The sequence below is a fragment of the Anas platyrhynchos genome, chromosome 7, assembly GCF_047663525.1.
Source record: "Anas platyrhynchos isolate ZD024472 breed Pekin duck chromosome 7, IASCAAS_PekinDuck_T2T, whole genome shotgun sequence".
In the NCBI taxonomy this organism is placed as follows: domain Eukaryota; kingdom Metazoa; phylum Chordata; class Aves; order Anseriformes; family Anatidae; genus Anas; species Anas platyrhynchos.
The window spans coordinates 17,077,591-17,099,943 of NC_092593.1; the positions used below are offsets into that span (position 1 = coordinate 17,077,591).

The following is a 22,353-nucleotide window of genomic DNA, read 5'->3' on the forward strand; positions in this document are numbered from 1 at the left end:
CCGCCGCTTACATCCGGTTGCCATGGAGCCCGCCCCGGCGTCCCCCGCCCCGCAGAGGGACGGGAGGGGACGGCAGGGAGGGGACGGGAGGGGAGGGGAGGGGGGCGCCGCCGCCGCCGCTACCGGCCCCGGGGGGGGGGAGCCCCGCGCCGCCGCAGCCCGAGCCGCGAGCGGGGGCGGCACAAAGCGGGCGGCGGGCGGCGGGCAGCAGCAGCGCCGCCTGCCCGGGACCCGCACCGAGCTCTCCTCCTCCTCCTCCTCCTCCTCCTCCTCCTCCTCCTCCTCCGGCGGTGCGAGGTAGGGGCCCCGCGGGGCCGTCTGTCCGTCTGTCCGGGTGTGTGTGTGTGTCCGTGTGTCCGGGACCCCGTGCCGCGCTGCCCCCCGGGCTCGGCCCCTCGCTGTTCCGCCCTCGCCCCCTCCCCGTGCCGCTGTGACAGACAGACAGACAGACAGACGGAACCCGGACGGGTTCAGTCTCGTCCCAAAAGTTTCCGTCCCTTTCTGCCCGTGCCTGCGCCCCACCGCTGGCTCTCCTCCCCTCCCAGCACCAGCTCCCTGCCTGGACACCCCATGGCTAAAGGGTCCCCAGCCTGGCTGCTGGAGCTAAGGGAATAAATGAGAGGTTTCCCTGCTCACCCCCGTGTGTGGGACAGGCGGCTGCAGCTCTCTGCCCTAACTCAACCTGCCGAGGGGCAGCGGGGGCTGCTCGCCTCGCCCCTGCTCAGCGGGATGGCACAGCTCCATCAGCACGCTGCTGCGAACCGGCCCCTGGGGACCTGGGGAGCCCTGCTGCATGCATGGCAGCAACATGTGGCCCTCGGGAGATCCCTTCGCTGCTGGCATCGCGGGACGTGCCTGCCCGGTTTCCTCCCGCCTGCCTTTAGCCTAGGACGTGGGTGCGAGCCAGGTGAGCGCCTCGCTGTTTGCTGCTGCCCAAGGCTGCGTTCGGAGGGAGAGCCCCCGCAGGAATTGGCGTGAGCGAGGGCAACGCACTCATGGAGAGAGAAGGAAGGTGCGGGCACGCACCAGCCAGCGGTCTGTGGATTGTTTTCCTGGCCTCCCTTCAAATCTGGCCTGCTGGTGTTATGCTTCTGTTGCTGAAAATTACTTCTAGCGGGAATGCTGAATCACGTACTCCTGACACGCGTGAGATAGAGTAGGATGGAGGTATCATTCATTCAGCTTTCTTTCGGTGTATTGGTTTTTAGCCCCCTTTTGTCTTGTGTTCTTCTCGTGACAGCCCAGGCAGCGATCCCAGCGGGCTGGGTGGTTCAGCATGATGCTTATTAGCAGAATTCTCCCTGATGTTCTTTTTAAATTTCTCTTTTAAATTTTAACCCATTTCTGAATCTCTCTGTGTGGGTCCGCCTGAAAAAAAATAATCTTCATTTGTGTTTTACACCCCTGAGATCCTTCCAGACTGCTGGCACGTCCCCTCCCCATCTTAGTCATCCCATCTTGCGCTAGACAAATTTAGCTGCTAACCTTTCCTCATAAATCAATCCCCCTGGCCTACTGGCAATTCCTGTTGCTCTTCCCTGAACTCCTTCTGTTGCAGGTAATAGAAAATGCCAGGCTGGATCCGAGGCGATGTCTGGCCAGCCTTCCTATGACAGGTTGCACCAGGCGCTGCAGAGTAAGGGGCAAGTGGCCTCTAGTGGCCAGCCACCAAGGAGTGCACCGAATCAGTGCTCCGAACAGCAGCGCTCAGCACTTGGCATCCTCAGAATCCCCTCAGTGCTGGAAGTGATTTGTAGTGTTACCAGTCCTTAAACAGATTTCCTGACAGCAAGGCTGTGCTGCAGCTCCCGGGGGCTGTCCGGCACCTTTGGGATGCCAGGTGCCCCGTGGGCAGCACGTCTGCCCTGGGAAGGGATTACTGCCTTCGGAGGAGCATCTGTGCAGCATTTGCACACAGGCTTGGTTTTTCCTGGGGGGATAAATAGGGAGCCAAAAAAGCTCGTGTAGTCTCAGTGTGCCCGTTAAATGTGTTATTACAGTGTTAGGATGGGAAGAGGACATAGGAGACCTTGTATGGTTCAGATCCCAACACGTGCTGGGGGCTGCCATGCCTCACCTCCCGCTTCCACAGGATGAGCGGGGATGGGGGGAAACCCCCGCACACCACATAGTCCCCCTGAAATCTCAAAGCGGGTCCCAAGGGCTTCCTTGTTTTACTGCTAGTACAGCTGTCTCGCTTTTAGCTGCTCAGCAGAGTCATTAGAGTGACATATTTTCAGCATGTTTGAGAATACGCCGCTTGGTTGGGTAAAGAGAGACTAAGCGTTGGATTTTCCAACCCTTTTAACTTTATTTAGGCAGTCAGGCTGGAGCTGTAAACTCAGCGTCATGTTTTGCAAAGACCATGCCAGAAGAGCTCGTCGCATCCAGCAGGTCTCCTGCCTGTGGGTTTCCTCCCACCCCGATCTTGAATGCCCCTGTCAGCCTTTGCGTAGCTTCAGAGCAACCTGCGGCCGACCTGAAACAACGCACATTGTTTTCCAACCTTGCTGGTAGTTTGCAGTTTCCATTCAAGGTCCCATAAGATGCATTAGTGGCAGAGAGGTGGAGCTGAGCGTTGGTATTTTTTATTGTTAAATTACCATTATCCTTTTGCTAGTTTTTAGGGATTCTAACACTAGCAGAACTGCCTTTCAAAGCTGTGAAGTAGTAGTACTTGTAGCACGTTTTTGCCGGCAGTCCTCTCTGCTGTGGCTGTGGATGTGGATGTTATGTTCCTCTCAAATCCCCAGCCCCTTTTTTTTAATGCGCACGATGCCTTGGCCCTGAGGGACTGCAGAGCCAGGGTCCACCTGCCAGCTCTTCTCACTGTAATAAAGTGTTCCCTTCCTTCAGTTTCAAATTTGCTGCTGTTTGATTTCATGGAATGATACCCTTTTTCTGAGTTAAAAGCGAAAGGAAATAAAAGACATGTATTACCCTTCTCCCTATCTTGTCTCCTACCAAAAAAGCAGCTCAGTCTCCTCTTACAGCTCATTTCCAGACCTTTCTCCTTTTTCTGTTTTTTCTCTCTGAACCCTTTTGCTCCATCTGTCTTGGAAAACAGAGTGGAAACCTGAAGATTACACCTTAAAGTAGGAGCCTTAACAGATCTGCAGAGTGAATTGGGTATTTTCATTGTTTCACCCTGTTCCTTATGGTTTGGACTCTCCATTTCCTTGTCTTGGCAGCGTATTTCTCTTGAGCTGCTCAGGTCTCACAGAAGGGTTCAGTTACTGTAGATTTCAGTCCGGTATGTTTGAGGAATTTCATCCACTAAGTTTTGCCTTTTTCATGATAATTAGGATGGTGATGTTCAAAGGGAGGAAAAGAACAGCAATAATCCCAGGTTATTCACCATAAGTTGTAATTGTCCTATCCCCATCCACGTAGCTGTGTTAGTGCCTCCAGTATTCCTCATGTTTAACAAAATTTGGTCTTTTCACACTTGTTCTCCCTGTCTGGTACTGAGCAAACATTGCATGTGGAGTCCTCCTGATACCACAGGAAGGAACTGTTGTCATTCATGCCTGCAAGGCCTGGGTGTGCAGCCCCAAAATCGCGCTCTAGCTGTTTGCAGCCCTATCCTATTGCAGCATGTCACTTGTAGCTGTACTGCTTCTGGCACTGCTCAATAGTTTGTTCATTTGCATGACTGCATCCTGAGATAGCAGCTAAATCTATAAAAATGGTTTGAGAGAAGGTGGCTAGGACCAAGAGAACGTGCTTCATCAGTGATGACATTAGCTCCTCAAGAAGTTGCCTTAGAGATCGCCCCAGAATTTTTTGGCTTCATAAATGTGTGCCTTTGGGTAGGCAGGATAAGCAGAGCCTGCAGTAGCACCTTCTGAAGATCTTCAGAGATAGGAGGAGGGGTGATGAAGTGGCCTTACTGGTGTCACCTTTAGACCATCTGTTTTAGTGTCGTGTCTTGAATAGGGCCCCTGTGAGGTACTTCAGATGAGATGGTAAGAAATGCCTTAGCAGATCTCCAGGCTGTGTCCTGCACTCCTCTACTACTTCTTCCAAAGCTTCATAGCTACAGAATAGCTCGTTCTGAAAGATGTGCTTTGTAATAAATATGACTTGGTACCCAGAGAGATGCCCAAGCTGTCCTCTAATTTTGCAGTATTTTTCTCCCTAATGACATCAATGAAAAAAAATCTTCTCTTTTGCCAATTTTCTATTAATTTGTATTCTTCCCTTGCAGTTTTAACGAATGTCCCTTTTCTTGCTCCGTGAAATGAGAACACTTTGCTTAGCCATCCCTCTGCCCAAACTACTGTGGATGTGCGTGCACCTTCTGTCTGCCTCTGTATGAGTTCAGATGAGTTTTCAGAGGCCCAGATCGTCCCCGTGCCAGTCTCTGACCCATCTCCAGCTCTCCCTGATGTGACAGCAGACGGGGCAGCCCATGCTGAGCTCAGCCTGCCCTGTTGCTGTAGATAAGACATGACTGTAGCTGTTTCTGTGTTACTCTCAATCCCATTCCTTATGACCTGTGGAACCTCGTTGCCTCCTTCCCTTGCAATTGAACGCTGAGCAGAGCGCTCCCTCGGGCTGCCCACGGGGTTATCGGTCCCTTAACCACGCTGGTGCAGGCAGTGCACATCTCTGCGGTCTGGGTGGACCTCTTCCCCCGTAACACGTATTGCTTTGTGTCTGTTGTATGAATGCAGAACTGTTTGTCCTCGTGCCGTCTCTCTGCCCTGCATGGATCTTTCTGAGGCTCCTCGTGGCTGTTTTGGGGCCTGCCCATTTTTAAGGCTATGTGGCACAGGACTGCTCCGCGCTGCCTGCTGCTGGCATGCCCCCTCAGCACCTTGCCTCTCCCATTTTACCCTTGCCCGCTGCTCAGCCATGCTCCAGCTTTGCCCAGATGTGCTGGTAGGGAGGTGACTGAGCAGGAAACCTTCCCTTCCCTGGCACAGCACGGCTCGGAGCAGCGCCTCGCTCGGAGGAGGACAGGGAGGTGTCAGGGCCTCCCCTGGCCTTGACCTGGCAGCCAAAAGCAGCGTGGTCCGTGCCATTCCCACCCCCTCACCGCACCGTGCTGAGGGACAGCCCTGTCCTGGTGGTGCTGGGGATGTTCCCCAAGGTGGCCTCTCTGGGTTAGGAGCCACGGGGGCTGAGGGCAGTGGGTGGCAGTCTCCCACGACATTCCCTTGTCCTGCCCTCTCTCCACAGGTTATGCCACTCTCCAGGTTTGCTGGGTGCCTGCCGGTGAAAGAGAAGGGTTGATATTTTGCCCAGGCCCTTAGGTCCTGAACCAAAATGGCAGCTGGAGAGTCCCCTCCCGTAGGAGAAGTCTTCATCGACCTGCAGCAGGTGAGGTGGAAATCCAGCGGCAGCGGTGCCATGTGTGCCCCGGGAACCGTGCTGCTGCCAGGCCGTGCATGGGACCCACGTCCTGGCAGCCTGCTGCAGCACCGAGCCTCCGCTCGCTGCAGCTGTGTCGGCACCAAGACTGCCCCGAGGCTGCCCACAAGGCCAGATCTGCTCTGCTGTGGTCAGGAAGGCCAGAGGGTGCCTTTGGGTGCTGATGGGTGCAGTAGGCGAGTGGTAGGAGCCTCTGGGAGCACATGGTGCCTGCAGCCCCATGATGCTCCATGCAGCTCCATGGTGCTCCAGCCAGACGGTCTCCGTGAGGAGCTGGGTAGCTCTCAGTTAGACTCTCCCTGTTTTCACCACATTTGGGACACCCGTGCTGAGGTGGGCAGCGAAGCAGCCTCATACCCACGTGCACAGATATGTCCGAGGTACAGACCTGAGAGCGCTGTATCTGGCACCGCTCACCCATGGGCCCTGCCTCCATCCCCAGCCCACTCCCCAGCTCGTTTTTATTCTTGCCTCTCCCTCTCACACCTCCTTTGTTACCCAGGCCCCACCACAGCCACTGCTGAGTGCCCGGTGCTCCCTTCCCACAGCCGGCCTGCAGAGATGCTCGGTGCCCCCGCAGCACCCAGCCTGGCCGTGGAGGGCGGTGGGGGGAGGCAGAACGTGGCCCAGGCCGCCTTGCTCCCTCTTTCCGCCCAGCACAGGCAGATTTGTCACAGTTGGGCCTCCTCCTGTTTCCATGGAAACGCGGGAGTCCACAACAGCTCAGCACTGGCATTTCGGCTCTATTGACGGAAAATTTTACCAGCTGCAGCTGCTCAGGAGGCAGAAAGGACAGGAGTCACCTGGCGATGCTCTTCTCAGAGCATCTCCACCAGCAAAAGGCAGAGGAGCTCCCGCAGCCTGAAATGTGAGGCTTCTCAAGCAGAAAAGCCTGAAGAAGGCATGCTAAAGGAAACACGGGAGCCCCGGGATTGCAGGAGAGGTGGGGGATGTACCGGGTGGTCAGTGCCCCAAGGGCAGCTCACCAGAGCAGTAAGAGCAGCTTTGAAATCTGCCTCCCCGGAGCAGGGATGCTGTTTCCCAGGGAGAAATCTCAAGAGGGGGGGCTGTCAGACTGAGCAAAGGGAAGGCCGGAGGGTAGCAGTAAGGTGTGAGGAAAGAGAAATCCCAGCTAAAAGAAAGCTGCACGTCTCAGCTGGTAGCTCAGAGGCTTGCTGATCTGTTCTGACTCTCGACTCTCAGTGGAGCTGTGCCCATCAATGAGTAACTGTTCCCCAGCCCTGTGGTGTGATGCCCACTGCTCTTCAGCAAGCTCAACCCCATTTGCAGGACCCAGAGGACTGTAGGAGTCTGCAGTGTTTGATTGTTATCTGGTGATTTCTGTGCAGGGCAGAGATCATGCAGAGAAAGCCTCTCCTGGTGCCGAGGACGATGAGGACTTGGATAAGACCTTGTCAGTCGAGAGATTTGGGGACCTGATAAGCAAGTCAGCGTCAAGCAATCTGGAGAAGCAGAGACGCAGCTACAGTGAGAGAGATTTTGAATGTACGTAGGTCTGAACCGCTGTACCCACTTCCACCCTCACTGCTAACCCTTGCTCAGCCTCATGTGCTCTGTAGCCTTGTGCTGGGGTCCCTGCAGACCCTTCCTCCCTTCAGAGCAATCCCTGAATGCTATGTACACCCAGTGCCCACTGCCTCATCCCAGTCTGCTCCCAACCAGTGTCCCCTGTCCCTGGAGGCATAGCTACTGCCCAGCCCAGGTGACAGCATTGCTCAGGCCTGGGTGCTCGCTCACCTCCCCACCCAGTGTCAAGCACCTCTGCAGCCACTTCCACCAAACTCAAGTTTCCAGTTTGAAACTATTTTTCTTCCATATGGCTGCAAAGAAACATCCAAACATGGCTAGGAGCCAGGCTGTCCTCCCCAATCTGAAAGCAGATGGCTCCAGTCAGACATGCCTGTGTATTTCTAAATAGCAACCACGAAACCATCAGGTTTATCTGCTCAAAGAAAGGACAGAAAAATAAAAACGGAGTGTGAGTTTAAAATGCTGTAGCCGTCTCCCCTGAAATCCTCTGATCAGCACATTTATTCCACCAACCACCCTTCCATTAAGATGGCAACAGTGAAAGTCACTTTGGCTGTAAAATGAGAGTGTGCCCGCAAGAGCAGCCATAAGCTACTGCTTGGTGTAGACTGGTTGCATTAGCTTGTAGTAACAGTAACGGGCAGGAAGAGGAGTACCCCAGCCAGCAGGCTGTTTGTATGGAAGATGAGTAGCAATGGCTGGGTCAGTTTCCCAGTCTCCGTCTCTCCACAATCAGATGCTGCTTATTTTACAACTTAACTGTGATAGGATGCAACCTCAGGAACATTTTGTCCTTAGGACATCACCAGGCTGCTTGCTGCTTGGCCACTCCTTTCCAGTTGGTGCTGTAGAAGTTTGCTAGTAGAAGTCTACTACTATAATGCACCCCAGCTGCTACTTTCTGCTTGTGCCATTTCTCCACAGAGGCTTCACTAAAACAGCACCTTGCACCGAAGCACACAGTCACTCGCACACATGGCTGCAAGGTGCTTATAGCTTTGCTGCGGGTTGAATACCTGGACTGTGCTGCTGGGACTTACCTGCTCTGGAGCTCTGCCTGCGGGCACAGCTGTGCCAATTGGCTCAGAGTACACAGATGATCTGCTTGAGCATGCATGGCAGAAGCTTCTTGGAAAATTTGCCTACAGGCTTGTACTGTTTTGCTTTTTTTTTTTTTTTTTTCTAAATAGAAGTATCTTCTCTTTGTCAGAATCAAGCTTGTTTTCCTTTGAGCTCCTGATGTGTCCCTGTTATCTAGGACTGTGTCAAACCTGGCTATTGGAAATTGTATGCACTTTGTATTCATGAAGTGGGAAGATCTGGTTAGGCCATTAGACTTTGGAAGATATTCTGCGAGCCCATAGAAGTGAATGCTCCTTGGGTTTAGAAATGTTTCCTGCCACACTCAAAGCCAGGAATCACTAACATGATCCAAAATGCAGACGTTTCTGTCTTGGGCTTATGCAGTCAATGCAGGAGTGAATGGGCTGTGTCTTCAGCAGCAGCTTTGCTGTAGGAACAACATATGCACAGCTGGGGCCTTCCTTGCTTCTTGCTACATTAGAAATTAATGCCTGAGCTACCCATGCCAGGCAGAGCAGCGCTAGAGGAGCACAGTAGCGGGACAGGAGTGCCAAAACCTGCCAGGGTACATCTAAAGGGTACATTTAAGTCAAAGAACTAGAGAATGCTTTGGAAGAAAAAGAGTTTATAAAGAGGCCAAACTCTTCCCATTTTGCATGTATGGCCATTCCCAATCTCTTCTAATCTTGCCACAAGGCTCTCCTGCTGAACCAAGGGGGTGTGTGAAATATTCCGTCTGTTCCCAAGGGGGGAAACAAGGGAGAAAAGACTTGAGAAACCAAAGGAAAGGAAACATGACACCAGAACAATGAACCTGCCTGGCTCTCCCAGGGAGAAGGTTACAGCTTCCATTGAAAACGCCCTTTGAAGGTAGTTTTCACTATAAACAGATTTTGCTGCCATGTCACAGGAAAGCTGGGAAGGAACCAAATCAAAACAGACTGGAAACAATTCCTCAGGAAGAGCTGCTGAGCAAAGCCCCCTTGCAAAGCGGCTGGTGCCCCCGTGATTTCAGCTGCTCCGGGTGCAGCCCCAGGGTCTGTGCATCCTGCAGGCTGTCTATGGGAGGCTTTGTGCCTGCAGATAGACCAGGCAGAAATGGCTTTCTATCTCTTGCAGGGAGGTGCTGAGCTTACCCTGCTCCCTGCATGGTTCATTATCATTGTTTTTGAGTGATGGCTCAGAAATGCCATTAATTTCTTCTCGCTGTGTAATTCCCACGACACCCAGGTCAACCCTGTATGAATTTCTCTTTGTAGATTAGTTTGACGAAAAGTCCTTCTGCCCTGTTTTTTACCCTGGTTTATAAAGAGAACCTCCTAATTGAACCTGCATTTCAGGGGCTGATAGGCACAAGCCCCCCCCCAGAACCTGGGACATAGATTTATGTTGCATCTGCACTAAAAGACTTGGTCTGTAATTCCTGTCAAAGCCTGCCAGTGAAATAAGGCACACCTATTTAAGCTGAACTAAAGAACACTATGCAGGAAAGAAATGTTTGTAAATGGCCCAAACTCTGCTTATTTGATAATGTGAGAAGTGTTTCCCCGTGTTTAGGAAGGGGGTAGTGTCTCTGGCAGGTCGCTGCAGCTCTGCCTAGCCGTGCGAATGGCTTTCAGCAGCCCTGGAAGAGTCCTGCCTTGCCCAGGGCGGTGGAGCTGGGTTGGGAAGGTTTGGCACTACATGAGGGCTGCCTCCATGGCCACGCCAGGCTGGATGCATCAGCCTGCCACATCGCTGAAAGAGCTTTGCTGTGTCCCTGCGGGCTGGTGGCTCTCCTTGCCCTTCCTGGCCCTTGATCTCCAGACCATGCTGTTTCCTGGAGGGGCGTCTGGCAGGTTCCTCCCAGCCTTTTCCTGCCCCTGACTCTCTTTTTCTCTCTCAGTCCACCGCCAAACCTCGCACCACATCCATCATCTCCTTTCCACTCACCTCCCTTCTGCCCTCAAGTACCAAAAGAGGCCCCCCCGTGCCAGCAGGAGGAAAAAAAGGAGAAAGAAAAAGAAGAAAACCTCGGTACCCCCCTCAGAGGTCACCCCCACCATCCAGGAAGTGGACGAGGAAGGGGGAGAAGAGGAGGAAGAAGAGGAAGAAGAAGAGGAGGAAGGAGAGTCTGAGGCGGAGGAGGCCCAGGAGAAAGAGATCTCTGCAGAGTCTGAGGGCGAAGCTCGTGGGAAGGACACGTCCCCTAAGCTGGAGCCCCCAAGCAAACCAAAGGCAAGGCTAGGGCATCCCTGCCTGGGTGGGTGTGGGAGCCTGGGGGCTGTGCAGAGAAGGCCACTAAAGGGTTTGTGGTCAAGGGAGTGAGCTGCTTGGGTGGAAGAGTTTGTAGAGCTGTGGGATATTGGAAGAGTGGTTCTGTCCCTGCCTAGCAGAGATGAGCATCAGGGGACAGTGACAGGTAAGCCTTTGCCCAGGGTGGATGCTGGGGAGGGTGTGTGTGACCATGTAAGATGTGGGAGAAGATCAGTGTGTCTGTTCCTGGGTGTACCAGATGGGGGGCTTAATATGGCCAGTCCCAGGGTGTGTGGGGCACATGGGGGACGTTGGAGTGGCCTTTACTAGTTTGTGGGGACACGGGGAGGATCTGTGTGCCAAGGGCTGTGCCAAGGGCTGCCCGGGCTGGCTCGTGCTCTCAGGGCTGTTGTCTCCGCAGTTCACCATCGGCAGCGATGAGGACGAGTCTGGCAGCGCTCTGGCCCCGGCGCAGTTCCACGTGGAGGAGGAGTGTGGCATCCTGTCCCCCGCGCCGTGCTTCACCGACCTGCAGCCGAACAAGAGCTCTGCCTCCCTCCCCAGGTAGCAGAGCGCAGCTGAGCTGCTGCCACCCTGCACGGGCTGGGGGGGGGTCACTGCTCTGCCCCTGGGATAGCACGGGGAGGTATGTGGCTGTGCCCAGCCTCTGCTCTCCTGCTGAACCACAGGGGCCCCATGGCTCAGTGGCTGCAGCAACACTGCTGCTCCCCAGCAGGATGGTCGCTTCCTGGGATCTCTTTAGCCCTATGGGATCCCCAGGATTTGGGTTTAGGGGCACTGGGCTGTGCATGTGGTGTGTTCTTTCTCCCAGTTAGCTCATGCTGACCTGCAAGCTGGGAAACTCAGTAAGGACCATGAGGTCCTCGTCCCCTGCCAAGGGGCAGAGCTTGTCGCCACTCCCCCTGTTTGCTACCGTCAGTCTCTTTGGTCCCTGCAGCCTCCCGGGGCCTCGGGAACGCCTGTCCCGAGGGTGGGAGAAGCGCAAGCCCTGGGGCCAGGTGGCGAGTGGGCAGCGAGTTACCTACGACTTGAAGGAGAGAATGTGCATCGGCAGCATGACCACGCTGGAGAGCGCAGCGTACCAGCGTGTCCCCACGGATGAGGCTGAGGCCCAGATGCTGGCATCCGCTGACTTGGACGGCATGAAAAGTGAGGCTCTGTGGCACCACAGTGCGCGTGTTCCTTGCACCTCTCTGCTTTGCCCTCTTCCCTGACAGCTGCAGGCATGGTCATCAGCCTTCCCCGAGGACCTGGTCCTCCTCTCCCTGTTCCTCAGCCCCTGCTTTTCTAGCTCTGACTCCTCTCTGTCAGTTTTGCCGGCATGCAGAGCACCAGTGCCCGTGTTTCCACGTGCGCCCAGCACCTCTCCTCCCACCCAAGCCACAGGTGCCGGCCCTCCTCCACCCACCCCGCTGCCCTCTCCGTTTCAGGGCTCCCTGCGCTTCCCTGAGACCCAGCTCTCTCCTTCCCTGACACACTTTCCCAGTTACCAGCCCTCCGTGTGCCACGCCAGCTCTTACACGGCAGACACCCGATGTGAGGAGCCTCCCCTCTCCTCCGCGCTGCTCGCCGAGAGGCGGCTGCCCCTTCCCAAGCGCCTCCGAGGGGCCTGCCCCCGTGCGCGCGTGAGGGCAGACAGCAGAGACGTCATGGAAATGCACGCTCCGGGCCCGAGGACATGGAGAATTCAATAGGTTGCTCTGCAGGCTGGAGAGGGAGGGAGACACCAGAGGGGAGTGAGGGAGAGAAGCGGTGCTGCGCGCGGAGCCAGGCTGTCCCTGGGCAGCCAGCGACAGACCCCGCGGCACAGCGAGGATCCCGCTCCCGAGGAGCCACTGGGGCAGCCCCCGCAGGAACATCCCTGGGTGGAAACATCCTTTCCAGCACCTGGTCAGTCTGCAGGGGCTGCTGCAGCCAGCACCTTCATGCCCCGTGCCCAGGGGAGCGAGGCACCGGGGCTGGCCCCAGGGCTCCGGTGAAGCCCTCGCGGGGCAGCTCGCCTTCTGCGCTTCAGCCTGGCTACCCCAGCCCCTGCCCTGAAGGTGAGTGGCTCATGGCGCCTGACCCCTGACCTTCGCAAGGACAAAATGACAACCCCGCAGGAGGGAGAGGAGGCAGCGAGGGAATCGGAAGGGGGCAGCAGCCCTGAGGTAGCAATGAGCACCTGCATTCGCAACTCGCTCGGCTATGAAGACTTGGATGAATTTGCCTTCAATTTTGAAGACTATGATTTATGGGAGGCCATCAGAAACCATCTGGGCTACCCAGGCGGGGAGCCCACCTGTAAGTACCAGAGCAGTGACCCCCGGTTGCAGCTGTAGAGCCCCGATCTAAGTATCCCCCACCCTGTGTTTGCTGTCTGCTGCCCCCTCTGTGTCAGGTTTGTCTCCTGGTTTAGAGAAGGGATTGTCTGCCCCGCTGCATGCAGCCCTGTGCCTGGGGATGCTGGAGGAGCTGTCTGTGTGTGTGTCTGAGGTCTGTACAGATCCATTTTGTAGTGTTGAGGTGCTTCCCTCTGTGTGTCTTGCTCGAGTAGCTCTGGAGGCAGCTGCATCTTTAGTTTGTGCTCTCAGGATGTAGCCCATGCTGTGGCCAGAGGAGAAGCTGCTATGTATAAGAACAGAGAAATTTTCCTTCCATCTGTGGCACAGAGTGACAATGAGCTGTGGCTCTTTGCTGGAATTTGAGCTGGGCCACAGATCCGAGAGAAGCAGAAGGTATCAGGTTCTCAGCTCGGCACTGGGGAGGACATAAACTAGTCCCTGTGTCTGCAGGCTTGAGTGTTGTTTGTGAAATCAGCTAATGGCAGGCTGGCTGGGGTGCCTGGAAAGGGGAAAGGAGGAAGGAAGTGAGAGTGAGAAAAGCAGGGAAGGAGAGAATAGGAATCCCAAGAGCAAAGAGCACCTTTCTGTTCTCTGCATCTGTTTCCTTACCCGTGCAGCCCTTGTGAAAAAACGGCTCTCTGAGCCATCCCAGGGACTGCACAGGAACCAGAGCCTCACTCCCACCTTTCTTTTCCTTTCTTTTCTCAGCAGGCAGTGGTCACTCGCAGTTAAAAGGTGGCTTTGCGTGTCACCTTGGGAGTGACACCATTCACAGTCGTCGCTCTGTGGCAGCTGCCCAAATGTCCTCATCTAGATCGTGCTCTGATTTTTCAAGGCATTGTACAAGTGCGCAAGGGAAGGTGACATGGCCCCAGAACTAGCTCGCTTGCAGGCTTTGCAAGCAGGAGTGGGGAGGCAGAGTGCAACACGGACTCAGGAGGCTTGGTTCAGTTTCTGGCTCTGCCACAGCGTGCCATTATGATCTTAGGCAAAAGATTTAACTTGCCATTCCTCCTGGTCCCAGCATCATTTTCTCCGTCTCAGCTAGTCCATCTTTATAAGCCTTGCAGCCTCTGGGGAAGAAACGTCTGGCTGTGTGCTTGTACAGGGACCGGCAAGTGGGGATTTGCCTCTGGCTACGTCTGGTACTTGTTACTGTAAAGTCACAGACAATTTAATAGGAGCAAAGTTCAAAACACAAACCTGGAGCAAATTGTCACTGTCACTGTCCCAGGCTGAGCAAGCTATGCATTAAAAGTGGGAGAAATTGCCCCAATTTCACCCACGAAACAATGGCAGCTCTTGGGAAGGTGGAAGGGGCAGATTGCTTCTAGAAGGTGTGATGTGCATCACTTATGAAGGGGGGATATTGGGCTTGCTAACTGTTAGCACATTCATTGATTGCTACAGCTAATGCTGCAGGTGCTTGAAATAGGATGTGCTGCCCAGTCAACTCTTAATTATTTCTGCACAATAAATCCACACTGTGAATTAATCCCGCAGAGATACGGCAGAGACAGAGAGAGCAGACACAACAATGTCAGGTCTGTACAGAGGCAGCTCGTGTCCAGCTAGTGCCGCTTGCTCAGCTACTTGCTACGTGGCAGTTGCTCTTCCAGGATTGTCTCCGACTGAGGAGGAATAGATTCTGCATGGCAGAGTCCTTGTTGGACCTGAGCCGGTCTCTTTATACTCCTTTTAGTGCCTGGAGCACGGGGGCACTGTGCAGGGACACCTGGGTGGTAACAAAGATTAGCTGGGGTCCAGCTGGCTCTGTTACCTTGAACTCAGCACCAGCCAGGACAGATCTGGGTTCTGTGCCAAGCCATCCAGGGAGTCTGTATTGCATTTCCCTAGTATCTGCTCTATTCGTGTTTTTCCACGGTGCAGTGCATGCTGACATCTGAATGATGGAGAAGTGACAGGTCTTCAGTCTGCTATTTCTGCCTTGGGTGGTCTGTGTTAGGGGAAAAAATACATCCTGTCTTGGCTGAGTATGCGTACAAACAGCACCCAGGAAAGTTGTCTTGCTCCTGCTCTCTATGTTGTAGTTGCTTCTCCCCCTGTCCTGGGGTCCACAGAGCTGATTCCTGGTCCCAGGCCCCCGTACAGGACTGACAGCATGCCTCTTGTCACAGCCTCCAGGGATGCGTGGCAGGTTGCAGGTTTGTTCTTTCTCTGATGCTAGCTGGCACCTGAAGCACAGAGAGCTTGCATCTTCATAGCTCCTCTCGTGTCTTAGCTTCCTTTTCACAGTGACACAGGTATTCTGTAGACACAGCAGGCGTGGCCCAACCTCATCCTCACACACCTGTGTGTGTCTGCACAGGTCTGTCCTGCCTCTGCCTTCACTTTCCCACTTAGACATGCTCTGCTACATGTCTGCGTGCACTTGGCCATAGAGCTGTAATACACATCCCACATGCACGTACATGCTTTGGGGTTGGTGGTGTTAGTGTGTCTCTGTATATCCATATTTACTCACAAACATACTGTCCCACTCCAGCTAAAACTGGGAAAGCTGTGGCAAGGACAATAGCTCTTTTTCCAGAAGCCAGCACGAGGCTTTTTATATGTTGATATATGTGACTTTTTATGTGTTGAGTAACATTTTGTTTAGTCTAACTTTAACTGTTCCAAGAGATAGGGTTTTGGTCTCTTCTTCCTTGAGGTGATGCTCTAGCTTACCATTGAGGCAAATAGGAAATGTTCACCCTTGCTGTGATGCTGGGCCAGCAAGTTGCTCTCTCGTACTGATACACCTACCCTGATGCCTCGTTCTGGTCTTTCTGCTTGTGGACAGAGGGTAAAGGAAGGAGGAAAGTGGGAGCTAACACATGGGTTGAAGGCATTCTGCTGAGTTGGATGGGCTAGGACTGATTCTGGAGGAAGACTTTAACCAGTGGACAGTAACATTTGTCATCTTCAGATTTATTTGGAGGAGAACATACTTGGTCAGCCTGAGAAATCTGACTGGTGGAAGCCAACGTGGCAAGATCATCTTCTGGAAGAGACCGTGGGAGATGCTGTGTGGGAGGGTGACACACCAGGCTGTTGTAGTGGAGCCACCGTGAGAATCATGCTCCATAAACTGTCCTCAGGCACTGTCACTGTCTCGTGCTCTGCTCATGGGGAGCTACTGGAGCTAGCTATGGCAAGAGCCATACTTGCTGAGAGGGAGCTGCACTGGGGATTTTGGCTTCAAGCAAGGAGGGAAGAGCTGTTCTCTGGGAACATCACCCTTGGATGTCAGTCCAAGATTGCACCCTGAGTAAGGACCCCAGGCTTCAGGCTCTCACTTGAACATGACATTCGTTTGGGGGAAGTGGCTGTGGAGCATGCAGGAACTGCGAAATCGATGCAGAAGTCTGAGGAAGCCCCCTCAGATGCACAGCTCCCAGAAACGTTTGTGTCAGCGGGCGGTTATTGGCTCCTATTGACATTGCAGTGCAGTAAGTGGAGCAGGGAGGAGTCCAGCTGACAGCAGGACTTGCATCAGCAGGGCAGCCAGTGGGTGAAAATCCCCTGAGGCTCACTATTGATTCATTTTATATTTAATTTAGCAACCCAGATTTCCAAGAAGCAAAGCCCTGTTACGCCTGGCCTGGTGCTGGGCTGTTTCTTTCCATGCCATAGATGCACAGATACCTTCCTGCAACGTCAAGGAGAGCGTGTGGCCTTCGAGCCCAATGCTTTGCACTACTTCTCATGCCCAGGGAGCTCATGGTCTGTACGTGCTGTAGGTACTTGCTCAAGCATCTTGTCCAAGCACTGTTTCTCTGGCATTGCAGATGGGGCTGGCCAGATCTTGGCAAGCTCTGGCTAGCTAATAGCCCTGGTGTAGTTTGGTGGTGGGTCTGTAAATGCAGCCTCTCTGGAGGTTTAGGAGGCTGTGATTCAGCCAGCCAAGCCCTGTAACACAGACCTTTCACGGGGCACTGCAGCACCACCGTGGATCGTCTGCAAATGGCGATAGCCGGAGTTAGTTGCACAGCCTACATGCCAGTCCCGGGTCTGCTCTGTTACACTGCAGTCTCACCACACAATTAAATAAAACGGCCATCGATATTTCCACGCGTCTCCCAGACCAGCAGCTAAATATCCTTCCCTTTCACTGCCCTTTATGCTTGCTGAGCACCAAGCCTTTCTCTGGGGGGAGAAATGAGCCCCAGCCAGCTGCCTGTCCCTGCTGTCAGGGTGCGGAGCTGTGCGGGCAAGGCTTCGGACTGCTTTTTGTTGGGGCAGCGTGGGGAGGGTTCGCCCGCCACTCATGCAGGTACCATGGATAAGCTTTTGCAGCGATGCTCACAGCCTGGGAGGAAACCTCCTTCTGAAGGCATCAGGAACAGCTGGACGTAGGCAGGTGAGACAGGAAAGATCTTCAAAGGCCTGGAGGGTGATGGTGAGTTCTCCAGCTGCCAGGGCTCTGCTGGTGTAATCTGATGGGAGAAGGGTGGGCTGGGATGTGGGAATGTGGTTCTGTGCCAGGCAGTGTGTTTCCACTAGACACACCGGTGGGCTTTTCTCCTTTCCCTTGTGCTCAGGCCACCGTTTTGAAGATAACCCTGGTGTGAGGAGGCATCTGATGAAGAAACCATCTCGGAGCCAGATCACCAGGACAAGCAAAAAATTAGCATCAACCCCATCTGTCAAGAAAAAGAAGAAGAAGAAGAAGTTGGATAGAAAGCCTCATGAGGTATCCATGTGGTGTCCTCCCACACTTGTTCAGAAGCCATAAATCAGGATGAGAAACAGGCATTTTATAAAGTGACAAATGTGGTTTCATTATAATTATTTTTTTACATGGCCTTGGGAGTGACATTTCAAGCTCTTATCCATTGTCATGAGGGCTGAAAAAGTACTTTTTCAATAAAAGTCGAGATTTCTCTGAAATCACAGAGCCTCAACTTTAGGACATTAAAAAAAAAAAAAACAGTCAGAGAAATGGTAGTGCTGTTTTGGAAGTCGGCAGCACAGTGATTACACCATCTCTGGTAAGAAAGTTAGTGGAGGAAACCTGGGGGAAAACTTATTCTAGCCAAGAAGCAGGCAAAGGAAAAAGATGTGAGTTTTGGTAGAGAGGGGTCCAGGTTTGCATCATTCTCTCTCTTCTGCCTGTGTCATCTTGAAGCTTTCTGCTTCTCCATGTGCTGATGGAAGCTCTTGCTCTGCTGCCAGTGATATTTGTCCCGTCTGTTTCCGTTCTCCAGCCCTCTGCTTAACTAAAGCAGGTTTACCCAGGCATTGCTATAGACCAAGCAGCACACTGAGGACAAAGCTGAGGCTTTCCACATACTGCTCATAGAACTCTGTGCATCAGGGGAGGTCTCACGTCCTTGCTGTAATCCCTGCCAGGTTTTTGTGGAGCTGAACGAGCTGGTGGTGGATAAGAATCAGGAGATGCACTGGAGGGAGACAGCCCGCTGGATCAAGTTTGAGGAGGATGTGGAGGAGGACACAGCAAGGTGGGGGAAACCCCACGTGGCTTCACTGTCCTTCCGCAGCCTGCTGGAGCTCAGGAAGACAATTGCCCATGGTGAGTCAGGAACTGCTTTGTGCCACCAGCCAGGGTTTGTGCATTGCTCTGGGACAGGCTGTGCTGGGCAGCTTCTGTTGCCACTCACTGAAGACATGCCAGCAGTGTCTCTGTCCATGCTCCTTGTAGGGTGTGGGGAGACAGACAGTCCTGCACCCCATTTTCCAGGGTAGCCCGAGGATGTCCATGTTGGTTCCTTGCTCTGCTTTGCTGCTCTCAGGCACGTGGCAGCTGCAACACCCAGCTGTGTGTGGGCTGGAGATCTTTTGTGTGAGAAGGCAAGACCTGTCAGGGTGATTGAGGGGGAGCTACCAGAGCTACCAGTGCTTCTGGGCATGGGTAATTCACCGGAGGGAGACATTTTCTCCCTGGAGAGCAGAGAGAGATCCCGTTGGGATGAGAGTCTGGAGTCAGAGCCCACGCACTCTGCTGCACGCGTACATCCCACTGAGTGGGATATCTTGCTGTTTGTATATCGGCATGGTGTTTGTGCTATTTCAGTGAAAAGTGCTCACATCCCACAGGTGATGGGGTGGCAAGCTTTTCTGAAAGCTCTCAGCATGCCAAGACAGAAGCTTGTGGTTTCTCTTGGTACAAAGGTTTACGTGGAGGACATGGGGCACTTGGGCTTGGGGCGTTTCTCAGCTGATAGCATTAAAATCTGTTTTTATACCCCAGACAAAGCCTGGCTCCTAGTGTCCCCACAAACACACGTTTCTCAAGAGCACAGACCAAAATGCCCTGGGGAAAGACTTCCCAGACCAGGTGGATGGTCTGAGGCCCCTGCCCTGTGTGTGGGCACTGAGGCTGGCTGCAGAGGGGAAGCAAGAAGGGCTGAGAGGTGCCTCCAGTGCAAGGAGGGCCTGGTGCTGGTGGGGCTGTTGTGGGATGGCTGTGTCCCCAGAGCACGTGTGCAGCAGGGAGTGCTGCACACTAGGAGCAGGGCTCTTCCCCTCCTGCTGGCAGGTGCCGTCCTTCTCGACCTGGAGCAGACCACGCTGCCTGGCATCGCTCACCTCATGGTGGAGACCATGATCATCTCCGACCAGATCAGGGCGGAGGATCGAGCCAACGTGCTGCGTGCCCTGCTGCTCAAGCACAGGTGGGTGAGACACAGACAAGGGCTGCGGGAGGCTCAAGGCTTTATCTGCAAGTCCCAGGCAGCGATCTGGCTGTACCTCAGATAGCTGGATCACTGCCATGGTGGGGCGGGTGGTGGGATAGGGCAGGGAGATTGTCTGGAGCAGGATAATGAGGCTGTGCCACTCCGTCCCCCAGCCACCCGAATGATGAGAAAGAGGGCTTCTTTCCAAGGAACCACTCCAGCTCCAGCATGAACTCCATTGTGGGGAACCACCACCACAACCACACCACGGACACCTGCGTGCCCCTCATGGGGGAGGAGCGCATTGAGATGGCTGACCCTAAGGCCCACGAGACCGAGTGCAAGGAGGTAAGAGAGATGTGAGGGGTTACCACTCTTATTTCCAAGCACACCCTGAGGTCACCCTTTGACCTGTGATGGCACACAGCAACTCCTGATGCCCACTTCTAGGCCCTGTCACAGGAGGTCTTATCATTGCAAGGGCTGAGCTCCCCTGGATCACCTGGAGCGCTGGAAATCAGGTCACTGCGTTATGATTTTGGGACCTAATTATAGCCTCACACTGTATGTGAATGTCTGCTGGAGCTTGCGATGGCAGCAACAGCCCTGGCGTTTGCAGGATGACCTTTCACTGCAAGGAAGCCCTACTAATATAGGGAAACCAAGGCACAGGGGCACTGTCCTTACTTGTTTGTGTTCTTCCCGGCAGAAAAACCTGCATCTCCATAACTCTGAGGGGCACCGTAAATACCTGAAGCTGATGGAGAAGATTCCTGAAGATGCAGAGGCCACAGTGGTTCTCGTGGGTAAGAGGCAATACATGGACTCCCCTGACACCAAGAGACCAGTTCAGGGCCCAGCTGTGGGTGCTCTCTCTCCTGATCTGTATGTGAACATCTAGTACATGTTCCCAAAGTTTAAGTGAGAAGGGAGCCTTGTATGCTCTCTTCTGTAGAGATAATGCACATTTTGTTTGTAGTAAATGTAAAAGGTGACTGAATAGTTTTTTCTGAAATTAAGAAGTACTGAATGTGAAGAGGTTGGTAGACACTGCTGTTGGGGACTGATTTCCAGCTCAGAGGAGAAAGTTTAGCCACCTCACCAAAACATCCCATTTTGCAGCTCAGAAGTGGACAACCAGTGCCCAAGGGACTGACTGCCAGCACTGCTGTAGGGCCTTGTGTTGTCTTCTGACCATTGCTGCCCCCAGCCTGGCTAGCTCATTACACCTTGCCAGCACCTAGGTCCTGCCCCTGGCTAGTTTTGGTTGTTGGCTGTATGTTGGCTGTACATGCCAAGGATCTTGGAGTTTTTGGGAGCAGGGCCCAGCAGCTGGCAAGGCCTCTGGTATCTGCCATATCACTGCCTAAATATATTTTTCTATACAAATGAGGGCTGTGGGCAGGCAGCCTTGAGCATCAGTGGGTTTAGTGCCTTCTGACCACAAGAGTAGTCCTTTTCAGCACTTTGCTGGCATTAATGTCTGAGCAAACAGAACTATGCTACAGGCACAGTAAATGTCAGTGCCTTTCTAGGAGATAGAAATCTTGTGCAAAGAGACTTGGCCGCTTAACCAAGCTGATGTTAAACCATGATGAGGCCAGATCAGTTTGATAAATGCACTTTGAATACTCGGATAACTACACACCGGTCATTTCTGTATCTTGGGATTCTGGTGGCTGTTCAGATGGCCCAGATTTGCAAGTCTAACACAGAACACAGCTCTTTGCTGGACACAGATGGCAGAAAGATCAGTAATAATGCCAGAGAAATAGAAGTACTCAATAAACATTTGTGTTCAGTATCAGAAGGAAGCGGCTGGTATGCTGGAGGATGCGGGACTGCTTCCCAATCTGTTAGGTACCGAGAAGGCTGCCAAACACACTCATGAGACACGGACATCATCAAACAAACTGTAATTTGTACCTATGAGTCTTTAGAGAACTGGCTCATTTTTCATCCGAAAAAGGTCTAGGAATGCAGGGAACACACGAGAAAAACAGAATAAAGCTAACGGTGTCAGTGCTCAAGAAACAAAGTACAGTGATTCAGTACCTATAGGTTGTTTAACCTGACGTCCCTCTCGGCCAAAATAATGGCAGAGCTAATATGGGATTCAATTAATAAGGAGCTAAAGGATAAGAATGTAATTATTGCCAAGCAGTGAGGTTTATGGGAAATAGGTCATGTCAAGCAAACCTGATTTAATTCTTTGATGAAATTAGAAGTTTGTGTGATAAAACTAACTGCCTACACGTAAAAGGCTTCCTTCCATAAGGCAGTGGCGTAGTGGAAAACAACCTTCTGATTTAAAATCAGCCCCTTATAATGTAAGTAGAGCCCGTGTGTAGGAGATAGAGAATGTGCTAACTGGGAGAGCTAAAGAGAGTAAGTGGTATTGCTGGGGAACAATCAGTGAACAAGGGACTTTGAGCAGTCCTCAGCATGAAGCTTGGTGTCCTTTCAGTGGTCTGGAAACAAGTACGGGACTGCAGGGCTCATGGGAACCTCCTACATTGCTGTTTCCACTGTTCAAGGCAGCCCAGTACAGCTCACCCCAATGATTAACTGTGCTCAAAACATTGCCTCCCGGCAGGTTGTGTGCAGTTCCTGGAGCAGCCAACTATGGCCTTTGTCCGACTAAATGAGGCCGTCTTCCTGGAATCTGTCTTGGAGGTCCCAATCCCTGTCAGATTCATCTTTGTGCTGCTGGGACCGAGCCAGGCCAACATGGATTACCATGAAATTGGCCGGTCGATCTCCACCCTCATGTCCGACAAGGTGAGGAGCTGACCAGTGACAATGCTGACACAATGCGAGGGAGCTTCAGTGGTTCCTCCAAAGTCAGTGCGGGGACAGGAGTGCTACTGAGATGCTGTGCAAAGGCCCGGGTGGGAAAGACAGGCCTGAGCAGCTAGGATTTTTAAGAGCAGCCTGGCTAAACCAAGGTAGGGTGCTCCAGTACAGAGGGAAGAGGAGGGTAGATGTTTGGCTGGGACAGAGTGTGCTAGGCTGGGAGGTGAAGAAAGGGGGTACGCATAAAAGCAGGAGCAAAGGGCTGCCCAAGGTTAGAAAAGAAGACTTGTGTTCAGTTCACATTTCACAAACAGAGGAGGGGA

General features: G+C 53.2%; 1 protein-coding gene across 2 annotated transcripts in view; it reads left to right on the forward strand.

Annotated features, from left to right (window-relative positions):
- Positions 1 to 60: 60 nt before the first annotated feature.
- The window catches only part of SLC4A3 (solute carrier family 4 member 3), a 33,537-nt gene continuing 11,244 nt past the window's right edge, over positions 61 to 22,353 (forward strand). The window contains exons 1-12 of one of the 2 annotated variants that reach the window (XM_038182114.2): positions 61 to 297; positions 5,188 to 5,328; positions 6,729 to 6,885; positions 9,899 to 10,230; positions 10,670 to 10,812; positions 11,207 to 11,418; positions 17,138 to 17,289; positions 17,949 to 18,129; positions 19,096 to 19,231; positions 19,408 to 19,582; positions 19,944 to 20,040; positions 21,831 to 22,015. In XM_038182114.2, coding sequence (XP_038038042.2) covers positions 5,275 to 5,328; positions 6,729 to 6,885; positions 9,899 to 10,230; positions 10,670 to 10,812; positions 11,207 to 11,418; positions 17,138 to 17,289; positions 17,949 to 18,129; positions 19,096 to 19,231; positions 19,408 to 19,582; positions 19,944 to 20,040; positions 21,831 to 22,015 — 1,824 coding nt within the window. In that variant the 5' untranslated portion in view covers positions 61 to 297; positions 5,188 to 5,274. Of the gene's footprint in view, positions 298 to 5,187; positions 5,329 to 6,728; positions 6,886 to 9,898; positions 10,231 to 10,669; positions 10,813 to 11,206; positions 11,419 to 11,466; positions 12,553 to 17,137; positions 17,290 to 17,948; positions 18,130 to 19,095; positions 19,232 to 19,407; positions 19,583 to 19,943; positions 20,041 to 21,830; positions 22,016 to 22,353 lie in introns of those variants that run through there. The other variant, XM_021277160.4, reaches the window with a different exon arrangement.